At 33.6% G+C, this 14,568-nt stretch overlaps 1 protein-coding gene across 1 annotated transcript; it reads left to right on the plus strand.

The window, feature by feature from the left end:
* The first annotated feature begins 733 nt into the window (after nucleotides 1-733).
* LOC121024587 (RNA-binding motif protein, X chromosome-like) lies at nucleotides 734-13,308 on the plus strand. The gene is made up of 9 exons (XM_040466788.1): nucleotides 734-836; nucleotides 2,051-2,169; nucleotides 2,630-2,736; nucleotides 5,006-5,225; nucleotides 6,851-7,003; nucleotides 10,157-10,271; nucleotides 11,340-11,465; nucleotides 11,541-11,629; nucleotides 12,381-13,308. Exons 2-9 carry the CDS (start codon nucleotides 2,061-2,063, stop codon nucleotides 12,683-12,685), a joined length of 1,224 nt encoding a protein of 407 aa, XP_040322722.1. The 5' UTR covers nucleotides 734-836; nucleotides 2,051-2,060; the 3' UTR covers nucleotides 12,686-13,308.
* Nucleotides 13,309-14,568: the final 1,260 nt, after the last annotated feature.

Genomic DNA, 14,568 nt, shown 5'->3' on the forward strand with positions numbered 1-14,568 from the left:
TGTTTATCATACGAATAATGTCAGACTAGTTTCACAGAGATTTGTTGTTTTTCATAATTTTGTAAGTTTCATGTACTTACTGAAAACTGAAGATTAAGTTTCTCAAAGATCTATACTTCAAAGATATTGAAGCTATGGATTTTTATTTATTTATTTTTTCAACTTTTATTTATTTTTGGGACAGAGAGAGACAGAGCATGAACGGGGGAGGGGCAGAGAGAGAGGGAGACACAGAATCCGAAACAGGCTCCAGGCTCCGAGCCATCAGCCCAGAGCCGGATGCGGGGCTCGAACTCACGGACTGTGAGATCGTGACCTGGCTGAAGTCGGACGCTTAACCGACTGCGCCACCCAGGCGCCCCGAAGCTATGGATTTTTAAATACTTTTGCTATTTTCATTGTATTGTTACTGTATTTTTTTGTCACCATTATTAGCTATTTTTCCTTCCCGCACTGAAAAATACTAAACTTAACGACATTTGACAGTGTGTTGTCAATACATGAGACAATGATAAATTCTGGATAGCTGATAGTAAAATTTAGTTCTTTCTTTACCTGGATTACTTTAATGTAACTGGAGAAAGTAAATAATAAAGCGGAGGTACAGAACACATTTGGTTGTTCAACCCGCTTACACGCTTTTTCCTCGCGAGCTTCTCAGCTCGCTCCCCCTCCACTTTGTAAAGTTTCCGCATTCCCTACTTCCTCCGCGCCTCATCATCCGGGTTCTTTCACCTCGTTAAATTGGTCGCGCAGTTGCTCTCAGCCGTTAGTTTAGCTAGTGGTCGCTAAGGTGGTGGGTTAAGTTGCGCTTGTGGAAAATAGGAGCTAAAAAGGTAAGAATTTCGGGATTTTAGGAACAATGGGTGGTTTTTTACCTCAGGAAAAATAGCCCATAGCAATATCTTTTCATGTAAATTGATAAACTGTGGTAATTCCAACTTTGATTTTTCTGTCAGGTTTTTCAGTAAGTCTTAATTGATAAATTAAGTGTAAATATATGTGTGCATAGAACATTTATAGGCGTTAGGTTTCAAAGTATTTACTGGAAAGTAGTTTTGCTTTTGTTCCTGTTGGCAATGTGTTCCTGGGGCCGCGGTGGAAAGTCCGTGAAGTTCCCGGATTTTGTCCCTGAACTATCTGTATGGGTTAAAAATGTGTGGGGATTAGGACGCGATGTACGGACCCATTTACTTCGGCAAAGACCACCCTTTTTAATGGCCTTGTGTACAACCTTTGCTGTTTCTTTTGGCTTTTATCAGTTATGTGAAGGCGGGTCGTCATGCATTGTTTGTCGGACGGCAGGGCGCCATTTTGATCAATGTGCACTTTTTTTTCTTAACGGTTTATCTGACGCGTGAGGTGTTAACTGAAAAATAAAGGCACAATATTTAATTATTGTGATTATAAACTTATGGTTTACTAATCAGATGTCAAAATGTTGATTCACCTGATAGGAATTGTCAAATTTTTAATAGCCAGTTTAAATGACACAATTGCTTCGGTATTTGCTAAAGTTTTACTATGTTTAGTCACAGATTAATTTGCATTTCAGAAGGCTTTAATTCTGACTTTACTTTATGACTTAGCATTCTAAAAATATCTTAAACGAATTACTGTAAATAGAGTGCTTGATACATAAACAAAATAAATGAGAATAGATTCAGGGGGAGAAGTCCAAAATAAGTTTAAGGTATTGAGGTTTACTTAAAAGTTAGACGTTAACTGTTGTATACAGATACACATTTGTTATTATTGAAGTGATACATTTTGCTTTTTAAAAAGTAAAACCATAGTATAGCCAAAGGAACTACAGTAGTCTTACCACTATAAGTTTTTATGAAATATATGTAGATAAACAGAGTTTGTCTTAAGTTGGTGTTCATTTTGCTGTTTACGTCACAAGTTTCATTTTTCTTGTAAGTAAAAAGCAAAATAGAGCTTTGGTAGGGTACGTAACTTGAATTTTTCATACACTGTGTGATCAAATTTGATCTTTTTGACTTATAATTTAGTTTGTAATGTGTATGTATATAATGTTTTTAATTAGTTACAGCAAAATGATGGAAGTTGATTGGCCTGGGAAGCTGTTTATAGGAGGCCTCAGTCTCAAGACTAATGAAAAGACTCTTGAAGTTGTATTTGGGAAATATGGTCCCATAGTGGAAGGTAATTCTTAGAACTAGCATATGTAAATATTCAAAGTAAATGTATATAACTGAACAGCTATGCAAAAATTATTTTTCTGTCTTAAAGCTTATCTGAACACTTTTTCTTATATTTATGTTTCATATTGGGAAAGTGCTTAGAACAGTGAACGAAGTAAGAGACATTTAAGAGGCTCTTACTATTGAGAATGGAAAACAAGGAACAGTAATAAGTTTAGCATTGAAATGTGATGATAGGCTAACTATAGAGTTCTTCACTGTTGCTTTTTAGATTAATCATAATGATTTAAATGGAAAGTTTTTAACATAACTTTCTGAAGGTGGTTAACTATTACATCCAGAATATTAATTAAATTAAAAGAAGACGTAACAAAAATTGTCAAAGTGTTGATTAGTAGCTTTGAAAAGAGTAAGAAAAATTTTATGTAACATTAAATATAAAAGTTTTATATGGATTACAGTTATTTTGATGAAGGATCGGGAAACAAATAAGTCCAGAGGCTTTGCTTTTATCACTTTTGAGAGCCCTGCTGATGCTAAGGATGCTGCCAAAGATATGAATGGAAAGGTAAAACACTTCTTTGATAATTTTCTAGCTCTGTTCTTCATTGAATACTATTTCTAGATTCTGTTTTCCTAATTTTTAAAAGGTGGCATAATTACACATAGGACAAAATTATTGTCATTCTTCCTTTTTGTCCTATAAGTCCTGCAGAGTGGTTGGAAAAAATGACATGAATATAAGCTGGAGCAGTATCTGTGAACCTATTTCCAAACTAGTAATGCAATGTAAGAATAAAACTTAAAACTGTAAAACAAACCTACATAAACAAAATTACAGTAGAAATAAGTTCCTCTTCATAAAAAAGCTATTGAAATTCATGGAAGATTTCTATACCATAAAAGCCTAGAAAGAGGAGTACAGAAAATTAATTCCTATTACTTAGGAAAATAATCCTTAAAAATTAATAGTTGAGCAGTATCTTTACAGTCAAATTAGGTGATGCTGTCTTTAAGACAATTATGAGTAAACTAGTAAAGTGGTTATAAAAATAATTCACTCTTAACCCATGTCTAATATTGCTCTTCTTTTCTTAGTATGTTTTTATTCTATACTCAGTGATTTTTGTAAAATGGCTACTTTGATAGTTTATGTTTGCCTGCATTGTAGAAATTGTATTTGGCCAAGGATTTTGTATTGTGTACAGAGGTAAATGAAACTTACTTAGAATATTTTATAAAATTACTTTGATTTCTGGTTTTTAAGTATTAGAACATGGGGTTTGTATGGAAGTTATTCTTAAATTCTTTCATTCACCAGGCATTTTATTGAGTCCCAGCCATTGATAATGCAACTAATGGTTATAAATAAGATAATATATTTTTTTGTATACCAAGTTAAAAGATAGGAAATGTATAAATAAAAATAAAATGTAAATATAATTATTTTCTTGTACACAAAAACATTAGAAAAAATAAGTAATATAGTTAGTACTTGCAGGGGGAGTTGAGAATGAGTTGACATGAAGATAAACAGATGTTAGCTGAATCCTGCATTTTGTGAAGGAAGCAGCCCTGCATAAATTGTGGAAAATATTTTGGACCTAGAAACAGCAATTGAGTCCACAAGGTGGAATTGCTAGTTGTGGCTGTTTAGATGGGGTAGGGCCCAGTGAAGTCTCAGTAGGAATTTAGGACCTAAGATTCTTTTTGAAAAAAATATAAAATACCAGAATGTTTATGTGCAACAGTTATTTTTTTAATGTTTATTTTGAGAGAATTGGGGAGGTGCAGAGAGTTGGGCACTTAACTGACGGAGATACCCAGGCTTCTCTGTGTGGAACAATTATTAAAAATTACATTTTTAAAAATAGTTTGGGTCTGTGTAAAAGGTAAACCATTCTGAAATTTCTGAGAGTTTACAAAATTTAAGTAGTCCTGAAAAAGAGTAAGAAGTACTACATTAAAACGGTGTGTTTTAGGGACATATTTAAAACAAAACTGAGTTAAGAACCGGGTATGACAAAACATATTAAAGACCAAATAAGTGTACTGTTAAAGAAAAGTAAAGGAAACTATTAGGTAAGTAAATATAGCTACATTGTATTGGTAAATGTTCATTTTTAACAACAAATAACAGTAATACAGAATGTAATCATTCTGAGTAAATACTAGTAACTTGTTTTCTAAGTGACATACCCAATTGTTTTACCTATCTTTGGGACACTGGAAAATTTAAATGGTAGAAATAATAAAAATGAAATGAGCTATATGGTAGAAAATGTGTATTTTCATGAAATGTGAGAGCTATTAATTTTTAAATACTGGATGAAATGCCAAGAGTCTTAAAAAATATATATGGGGGGCGCCTGGGTGGCGCAGTCGGTTAAGCGTCCGACTTCAGCCAGGTCACGATCTCGCGGTCCGTGAGTTCGAGCCCCGCGTCAGGCTCTGGGCTGATGGCTCGGAGCCTGGAGCCTGTTTCCGATTCTGTGTCTCCCTCTCTCTCTGCCCCTCCCCCGTTCATGCTCTGTCTCTCTCTGTCCCAAAAATAAATAAACATTGAAAAAAAATTTAAAAAAATATATACATATGTACTTGTGTATTGAATGGCTTCATGGAGGGAAGTTATTTGTCAAATGTCTCATATTTGGCAAGTGAAGAGACTGGTCAATAAAATACATGCTTTTGGGGAACAAAACAAATTGATCTTTAAGTTGATTTTAGTTTCAGCAGTTACTGGATTTGTTCATTTGTTCATTTGTTAAACTTAAATTGGTGTAATGTTATGGTTATTATACTTAATATTATATTTATATTATACTTAATCTTTTTAGTCGTTGGATGGAAAAGCAATTAAAGTAGAGCAAGCCAACAAACCATCTTTTGAAAGTGGTGGTAGACAGAAACCACCACCTCCTCCAAGAAGCAGAGGCCGTTCAAGAAGTGCAAGATGTGGAAGAGGAGAAAGTGGGGGAGTGAGAGTGCGTCCCTCACGTGGAGGACACTTGGGTAATGTTTTAAAATATAAGGATGCAACCATAAAACTGGAAAACAGTAAGTTTGAATGTATGGAATTACTTCAGTTTTTATTTACATCTTTTATGAGATGGATGAACTGTTAGATTCATTAGATGAGGAATTAACATTAGTAATAAATGCTAAGCGTTTATAGTTTTAAAAAATGATTGAAATAGGTAATGTGCAAAAAATAATCTTGCAGTGAAATGGCATAGATCCCAAACTAAATTTAGTTTGTTTTAGCGGTATTACCAATTATTTCTAGTCAAATCAACAATTTTTCCTCAGTACTCATTTTTATTGATTGTATGTTTTTATAGAAGTTAAGATTGGTTGTTCATAACAATGACTGGCTGGCTCTGTTTCTAGAGCATGGGACTTTTAATCTTGGGGCTGTGAGGTTGAGCCCCATGTTGGACATAGAGCTTAGATTAAAAAATTGTTGGCTTATATTTGAAAATCCATCTTTTCTTTATTGTGGAAGTTATTTCATTGCATCACAAAAACATTGGGGAGTCTTTAAAAGTACACAAGAGAAAGTAAAATCACTCAAAATACATGTTTCATGCATATACTTCATATTTCAGGGTTAACCTTGCATTATTGTTTTCCATGTGTGCATGTGCAAACATCTATGCAAATCTCGTCATTTTGAAAGAAGGGTTTTCTTCCTTGGTTTTTTGTAAAAAAAACAACTTGGATTTGGGAAAATATAGGAAATAATATAGAGCTTTTTTTAGATTTTTGAAGATGGGTTTATTCAGAAAGAAATTTAAAAGCTGCTGCTTCACAAATAGTATGTACCTTTATCGTGTGTGGGAGGGATAATGAGTTACTGAAAATGGTATTTACGAACTTTTCAGAGAAATCTTTTTTATTCATTATGAAAGGGAGTCGCTTCATGTACCACATAAACTTTATTTCTTCTATTAACCAGTCTTCAAATCAAACATTGGGCTTCCATTTTTGATAATTAAGTGTGATTTTTAGGAAATGGCTCCTAAAGTGGAATTGCAAGGTTTGACCCATTTTAAAACACACTAAATTGGTCATGACAAAATTTTAGTATTTTTGCCATGTTTCAAAATATTCATATTTTTCTTACCTATAACAAAACTGGGGACTTTTTCTAGTTGAAAAGATAAACAAATGATTTTTGATGATTTAATATGTATATCTTAAACTATTAAAATTGAACAGAACATAGTTTTTTTCATTTACATAAAATTGCTATTATTTTGTAAGTGAACTTTAAGAATAGTATGTTAATTTACTCTCAAGATACTTCATTTTTGAAATATATTCCCCTTTTCATTTTTTAAAATAACTTTATTTATGCCTATGTGTTCTATTTTTCAAAAGCTTTCTTGACACCAGGATAATAGAGCAATTACTTACCATTTTTCTCCACTCTTTCAGTTTTCCCCAAATGTGTGTCTCTTTCATATGAATATAAAATGCTTCTTAAATTCTTCTGGGTTTTCCAAATTGATTTTCATAAGAAGTCTTTGACTTCTATTTATGTCTTACTAGGAAACACTTTTAGTTTATACAAGATGAATGCCTAAAACGATAATATTGTGTAGTAAAGATTTTTAAACAATAATTGAAACTTGATCATTAAAAATTCTACTTACTAAAAAGATTTCATTTAAATACAGATGATCGTGAATATACTGTTAATCTCAACATGAGTTCTTCCAGGGGACCCTTTCCAGTTAAAAGAGGTTCATCTTCAAGAAGTGGAGGTCCTCCTCCAAAAAAATCTGCTCCTTCTGCCCCAGGACGTAGCAATAGAGGGATTGGAGAAAGAGGTAAATTCTATAAATTAAAAAGGCAATAGTTTCTTATAAATGAAAATCACTTATTTTAAACTGAGTGTTTAAATTTCAAGAAGCACAGTGGATGGGGCGCCTGGGTGGCGCAGTTGGTTAAGCGTCCGACTTCAGCCAGGTCACGATCTCACGGTCTGTGAGTTCGAGCCCCACGTCGGGCTCTGGGCTGATGGCTCAGAGCCTGGAGCCTGTTTCCGATTCTGTGTCTCCCTCTCTCTCTGCCCCTCCCCCATTCATGCTCTGTCTCTCTCTGTCCCAAAAATAAAAATAAACATTGAAAAAAAAAATTTATTAAATTTCAAGAAGCACAGTGGAATGTGAGGAAACATATGGGGCTTATTTAGTGATCATAACCTATTTTTGGTGAGGAACTAATTGTTCAGGTTCTAATTGTAGATGCAGTAGATAATTAGCAAACATCAGTGGGGAAAATTTTGCCTTTAAGGGCCATGTTTGCTATGGAACTCTTCATTTTTCTTACAGTTCTTGTGAGCATGCTTTGATTAGCAGGCTTCTTTTTTTACATGGATTCAAGGTCAATATTTTCATGAAAGTGTCCCATGAGAGAATATTTTCATGTATAGCATAGTTTGGCTATGTATTTTGATCACCTGGTTTATATTTAATTAGTTACAAACAGTAACTACAAGTTATAACCAAAACAGTACTCCTTTTTTTCTTTATGTGTTTGGACCATAATGGTGTTCTGCTATAAAATTTTTGCTTGAAATGTGGGTGGTGGTGGATACACACTTAACCTCAGTGTGAGTTCTTCAAAAGGATCTGTGCTGGTAATGCCCCAGTGTAAAAGTTATCAGAAAGCTCAGTATTAAAATCATAATGCTTATGTGTAAATCATTGTTTTTGTTCTGTGAGTATACAAAGAAATATGTAAGTATATAGAAGATATATTTGCTGCTACCAAGACTTCTCTCACTGGGAAGGAAATATGTTATATAAGTATTTCATGCTTAATAAATTTAGAAATTAGCTGGGAAGGTACTGTACACATGGATAGTTATTTAATTTAAAAAATTAAGGCTTTATAGACTTAAAGGAGACTGACATTTTAAGTTGGGGGAATATGAAGTGCACTTAGGTATGAAATATATAGAAGACAGTAAGACTGGTGGAGAGCTCAGTTATAAAATACATGGAAGACATTAAGATTGGTGGAGAGCTCATGTTTTAAATTGTTAGGTAGCAGTCCTTAGGGAATTTCAAGTTACTTAAGACAAATTAAAGCAAGAGATGAGTATCCTCAAATACACTAACACAATTTTGACAAGTAGGTGTAAGATTTTGGATTGAACAGAAAAGGAAGCAAGAGGGCATAGAAAACTTTTGAGTGAAGAAATAAATACCATCTTTTAATTGAGAGAAATCTGAAAACTTTAGTTCTCTTAATTTAGTATTGCTATTTAAACCTTGTTATATAGAAATTGCCATTATCATATTTACCCTTCTGAGGATCTGGTAGGACGTCAAGTGTAACTTGCTGTAATTAAGTGTATTTTGCTGTTGACAAAATACACAAGAAGCCTACACATTTCCAATGAAAGAATTAAATACTGAGCCAAAAAATGAATAAATGAAGGTTGAATTCTAGGAACTAATCATAAGAATTAATATATGAAGAGAATATTTATGGGAGAAAGTTTTCTTATTTTGAAAAATGTACAGTACTTTCAAATTAGCCCCTAAAAAGTATTGCTAATGAAACACTAGAAATCAGTATTGCCATCATTAAAAAGACCAAGCTATCTACCAGTTGGTGTGGTAAATTAGAAAATATTGTATATGTAAAGAGTTTGAAATGTAATACACTATGATATGACACTACTGTTGGTGTGAGTGGAATGAATTGGCAGCCAATCATTTCTCTAGCTGAAAAAATACATATGTACTTCAGTCAGTGAGAAGTTTGAAGGTTTTACACCTATTCTTTGTGCTGTTAATGTTCATTAGCAATTCCTATGAATGTAAAAAGTAAGGGACGTGAAATACTTCTAGCTGTAGCAGTTTTAATCACTGAATGATTTCATTGCATGTGAATCTTTGGTTTAAACATTGTAAGAAATACTGGCTTTGAAGGGATAATGGAATATGGAATGCCATGGAAAATGTTTAGGTGATAACCAGGAACATTTAGGAATTTAAAGAAAAACATTGTAAATTAGCAAAATCATAGAGGAAGCAGGGTATATTACATATGCAGAAATTTGCAGTGGGGGGTTGTAAATAGAAAATGATTCTTAAAGCACGAAAAGGCACTATTCTTTTAATGGAATGAAGAGATGAAATAAACAAAGGAAATGATATATAAAAGAAATGGAGAGTTTTAAATTGAACCTTAATTATGCAGCGAGCTGGCTACAAAAAAGACAATCTAGGAAACTGATGAATAATGAGATAATTATTTAATACATTAAAGTTACTTAACGCCTTTGCTGTGTTAATACTTAGGACACTGAACAAGTATTCTTGGCAGTGTTAGTATATATACACAGGTAAAACATAAGAAAACATGGAGTATCTTGAGACCTAAAATAGTGGCTAAGAATAACATTAAAAGACTAAGGAAAGCGTGTAGATGGAGTTTGAAAATAAATTAAAATGACTTATCCTTATAAATACTGTGTTTTTGAACAGCCATCAGAACATTTAACTAGGACTGCAGTAACAAGGTGTGAATACAAAAAGAATAGTTCAGTTGTAATGGGATCTTATAATGGAGAGTATATTGAACACTGAGAGTAAAAATAATGATTAATAGACTTTCAGGTAACCTAAACAAGAGATAGATTAAGTAAAACCATAGCAATAGGGGAGAAAAGCTGCCAGAGGAAAATAGGCAGATTTAATCACTGAATATGTGGAAGTAGCTACAAAGTTGCTTATATTTAGAACTTTTTTTTAGCAGTTGATGGTAATTTAAAGATTATGCAAAATTTATATATGGAGTGGAAGATACCAGAAGATAAAACATTCAAGAAATATATGTAAAGATGCAGACAAAAAAATGAACATAAATATCCTAAAGGAGAAACCTGTAAGAATTGTGGAAAGAAATCAGTGTTTTGATCTCATAAAAGTTACTGAGACACTTACTTCAGAATCTTTAAATTAAAGGTCCATTGTACCATGGAAAAGAAAACTATGGAGGTCCTTCACGCAGAGAGCCGGTCTCTTCCCGGAGAGATGACTATATGTCACCAAGAGATGATGGTTACAATACTAAAGATAGGTAAAGGAGGGGTGCCGGGGTGACTCAGTAGTAGGTTAAGCATACTACTCCTGATTTCAACTCAGATCATGATCTCAGAGTTATGAGATCGAACCCCACATTGGGCTCTGCTCTGAGTGTGTTTGAGGTTCTGTCACACTAATGTGTGCTCTTTCTTTTGCAAAAATTAATTAACTTTTTAAAAAGATACATAAGGGAAAACAAAGTATATAAATTGTCAATAATGCATTTTTTGTTGTTGCAGTTCTAACATAAATATTTTTAAGTTAACAATTTAGAAATATTTAGTACATTTACAGCATTCTATAATCATCACACTTATCCATTTGCAAAATATTTCATCATCCTACAGTAAAACCCTGTAACATTAAGGGTTGCCTGCACCCTTCCCTAGAGCCTGACAAACACCCATCTGATTCTGTCTCTGTCGATTTACCTATTCTGGATATATCATGGTAATGGAATGAGACCATATGGCTTCTTTCCTCTAGCATAAGTGTTCTCAGTAGTCCTCCGTATTGTATGAATCCTTCTGGTTATTTTAATGGCTTATTATATTCCGTTGTGTATATAATAAATATAATCTGGGTTACTATCATCATAGTACATTTTTGAACCTGTTTGATAGTATTTCAGTACCTGTTTTCAGTTCTTTTGGGTGTATACTTAGGGGTGGAAATTCATGGTTGTGTAGTAATTCTGTTTAATTTTCTAAGGAACTAACTTTTCCTACATGGATTGTACTTACTTTGCAGTTCTGTCATCGAAGTACAAGTTTGAATTTCTCACTAACTTGATACCAAGTTGATATTTTCCATTTTTTAAGCTATTATAGCCAACTTACTAGGTGTGAGGTAGTATTTTGATTTGTATTTATTAGCTAATGATCAACTGAGCATCTTTTCATGTGCTTGTTGGCCATGTGTGTATCATCTTTGGAAAAAAAGTGTATTCAAGGGTGCCCATTGAAAAAAGTTGTTTTTGTTTTTTTTTTTTTTTTTGGTCAGAGTTTTAAAATATATTCTGGGAATAGAAATTACATTTTAACACTTTACTTCTTTATTTAAGTTACTTGAGCAGAGATTATCCAAGTTCCCGGGACACCAAGGATTATTCTGCATCACCTAGAAACTGTGCATACCGTTACTATGGCCATTCAAGTTCTCGGGATGAACATTACTCTAGAGGATATAGGTACTGAAAGTTTTCATTTTTATCAAATAGCTGCTTGAAAGTCTTAATTCTTACATTAATATTTTTTAAATTTAGTGATCGTGATAGCTATGGTGGAGGTCGTGAGAGAGATTATTCTGAACATTCACGTGGAGGCTCTTACAGAGAATCATATGAGAGTTACGGTACGAGTCCAGTTTTTCCTGATAAATCATAGAATTAGATTTAACAGGCAAGATTGGTATATATACTGTTACATCTAATTCCACAAAAGGAAAACTATATAATGATACTCTGATTAGTTTGAAGATCCTTGAATTACTTTAATAGTACATTTAAACTAACAATGCCTTTGCTGCTAAACTGGCAGTCTCCTCTTATCCCTAATTAGAGAAAAAATACTTAAATACAAGGAAGGGAGGAGCTCTTGGTTGGGTTGGCTTTGTGGGCTAAATATCTAACTCTGGGTTTTAGTTCATGTTATGATCTCATGGTTCACAGCATGGGTTTGAGTTCAGGGTTGGGCACTGCACGGACACTATGGAGCCTACTTAGGATTTTCTCTCAACCTTTGCCACTCTCTCCCCCGCACGCACATACTCTATCACAAAATAAATACACATTAAATAACAAGAAAGGGACAGTGTTCAACAGTAGAAAGCATAAGAACAACATGAAGATCAGGATTTCAGTCCTTTTTCAGAAACTGATAGAACATTTACTTCAAATAACCTGTTTAACCTGAAAAATACTACGTTTATACTTCCTTTTAAGTTTAAAATACCTTGATTAGTGCAGCATAATATCTTCTCAGCAGAGGCAGATAAAAACCTATCTCTTCCAAATATTTAGTACTTGAACTAGAATCACAGTGCAATGATACTCTCCAAAATTGTCATGTAGTTAGTTGTTTTTACTTGGTCATTGACTTTGCAGGTAGCTCCCGTGGTGCACCACCAGCACGAGGACCTCCTCTAACTTACGGTGGAAGCAGTCGCTATGATGGTTGTAGCTGCACATGTGGTGGATACGGTGGAAGTAGAGAAAGTTACTCAAGCAGCCGGAATGATCTCTATTTAAGTGGTCGTGAGCATGGTGGCAGACAGGAACGAGGGTTCCCACCTTCCATGGATAGGGTGTACCCTGCTCTTCGTGAATCATATGGTAGCTCAAGTTATGGGGGTTCCAGAGGTGGTCATGGGGGAAACCGATCTGAAAGAGGAGGCCGTAGCAAATACTAAAAATAAGTTATGTGCCAGGTTTTTTTTGTTTGTTTTTGCAAAGAGAAATTTTAAATGCTACTTTTTTCTGCTTTATTGCATTGGTTAATAAAAGAAAAATGTTACCCTTGTGGGGGCAAGCATACTTTTATTTGCCCTCCATGCATTTTTGGTAAGAAGAAAACATTCAAAGTAATTTCATAATAATTAGTGTTAATTAAGGAATATTACAGAAGTTATTTGAAAATAGTGTCTGTATTGTTAAAACTATTAGCATAAGTTTCCGTAAAATGGTATTTCCTTTTTGTTATTTTACTATTTAGCTATAAAAAATGTGAAAGCAAATTTGTTTGAAAGGTGAATTGCACTGTTTGCCTGAAAATTTCCTTTGTGTTGGAAATAAATGCATACAATATAAATGCATACAAAATCTATACTCCTGAAAGGAAAAAAAAATGTTACTTTTGGGGAGACGCATACATTAACTTTCCTTCCATGATTTTTTTGAATAAGATGAAAAACATTTTTCAGAGTAATTTCATAATTGTTAATGTTAATTGATGAAAACTAGAGAAGTTGTTTAAATGTAATTGTCTGTATTAAGATTTTCAGAGTAAACATTTCCATTAAATGGTTATTTTCTATGTGGTTTTACTGTTGACTTTAAAAAATGAGAAAGCAAATGTGTATGGAAGGTAAACTGCATTGTTCGCCTAATTTTCTTTTTGTGTCTGATGAATATAAATGCATATAGTATAAAGTGGCATGTTCTTTTTTCCACAGCAAGCTGTGCCTGTTTTCCATGTGGGCATACTAAGCCATTTATATATTGTTTGCAAGTTTAAATGTGTAAAACAGTTTGAGAAATGGATTACAAAAGAATGTTTGCTTCATTACTTTAAAATTTTATGTATACTTTATCATTCCAAAGGAATGGTATAAGTTGAAAGAAAAATTCGATACAGGAGGAAACAAAAATACTAGAAATCTATAATTAAGTATCCATTTCCTTTCCCAGATTAAAGCAGATGACCAGAGTGGGAACAATGGTAATAAAATCAGTTTTCCACCTGTGTCAAAACTGAACCAGTTAACTTTACAGAGAGTTAAGATGATGTGAATTTTGTCAGATGCTTTCTCTGCATCTATTGAGAGGATCTTATGGTTCTTGTCCTTTCTTTTATTGATGTGATGAATCATGTTAATTGTTTTGCGGATGTTGAATCAGCCCTGCTTGGTGGTGGTGAATAATTTTTTTTTAATGTATTGTTGGATCTGGTAGGCTAATAACTTGTTGAGAATTTTTGCATCCATGTTCATCAGGGAAATTGGTCTGTAGTCCTCCTTTATAGTGGGGTCTCTGTCCAGTGTTGGAATCAAGGTAATGACAGCTTCATAGAGTTTGGAAGTTTTCCTTCCATTCCTGTTTTTTGGAAGAGCTTCAAGAGAATCGGTGTTAACTCTTCCGTAAATGTTTGCTGGAATTCCCCCGGAAAGCTGTCTGGCCCTGGACTGTTGTTTTTTTGGCAGAGTTTTGACTACTAATTTGATTTCCTTACTGGTTATGGGTCTGTTCAAATTTTCCTTTTCTTCCTCTTACAGTTGTGGTAGTGTATATGTTTCTAGGAATTTGTCAGTTTCTTCCAGATTGCCCATTTTATTGGCGTATAATTGCTCCTTATACTCTCTTATTGTTTGTGTTTCTGCTGTGTTACAAGTTGTGATCTCTCCTCTTTTATTCTTGATTTTATTTAGTTGGGTCCTTTCCTTTTTCTTTTTGATCAAACTGGCTAGTGGCTTAATTTTGTTAATTCTTTAAAAGAACCAGCTTCTGGTTTCATTGATCTGTTTTACTGTTTTTTTGTTTTGTTTTGTTTTGTTTTGTTTTGTTTTGTTTTGTTTTG

Source organism: Herpailurus yagouaroundi, unplaced genomic scaffold (assembly GCF_014898765.1).
Source record: "Herpailurus yagouaroundi ecotype Mexico unplaced genomic scaffold, PumYag 66177, whole genome shotgun sequence".
In the NCBI taxonomy this organism is placed as follows: Eukaryota; Metazoa; Chordata; class Mammalia; order Carnivora; family Felidae; genus Herpailurus; species Herpailurus yagouaroundi.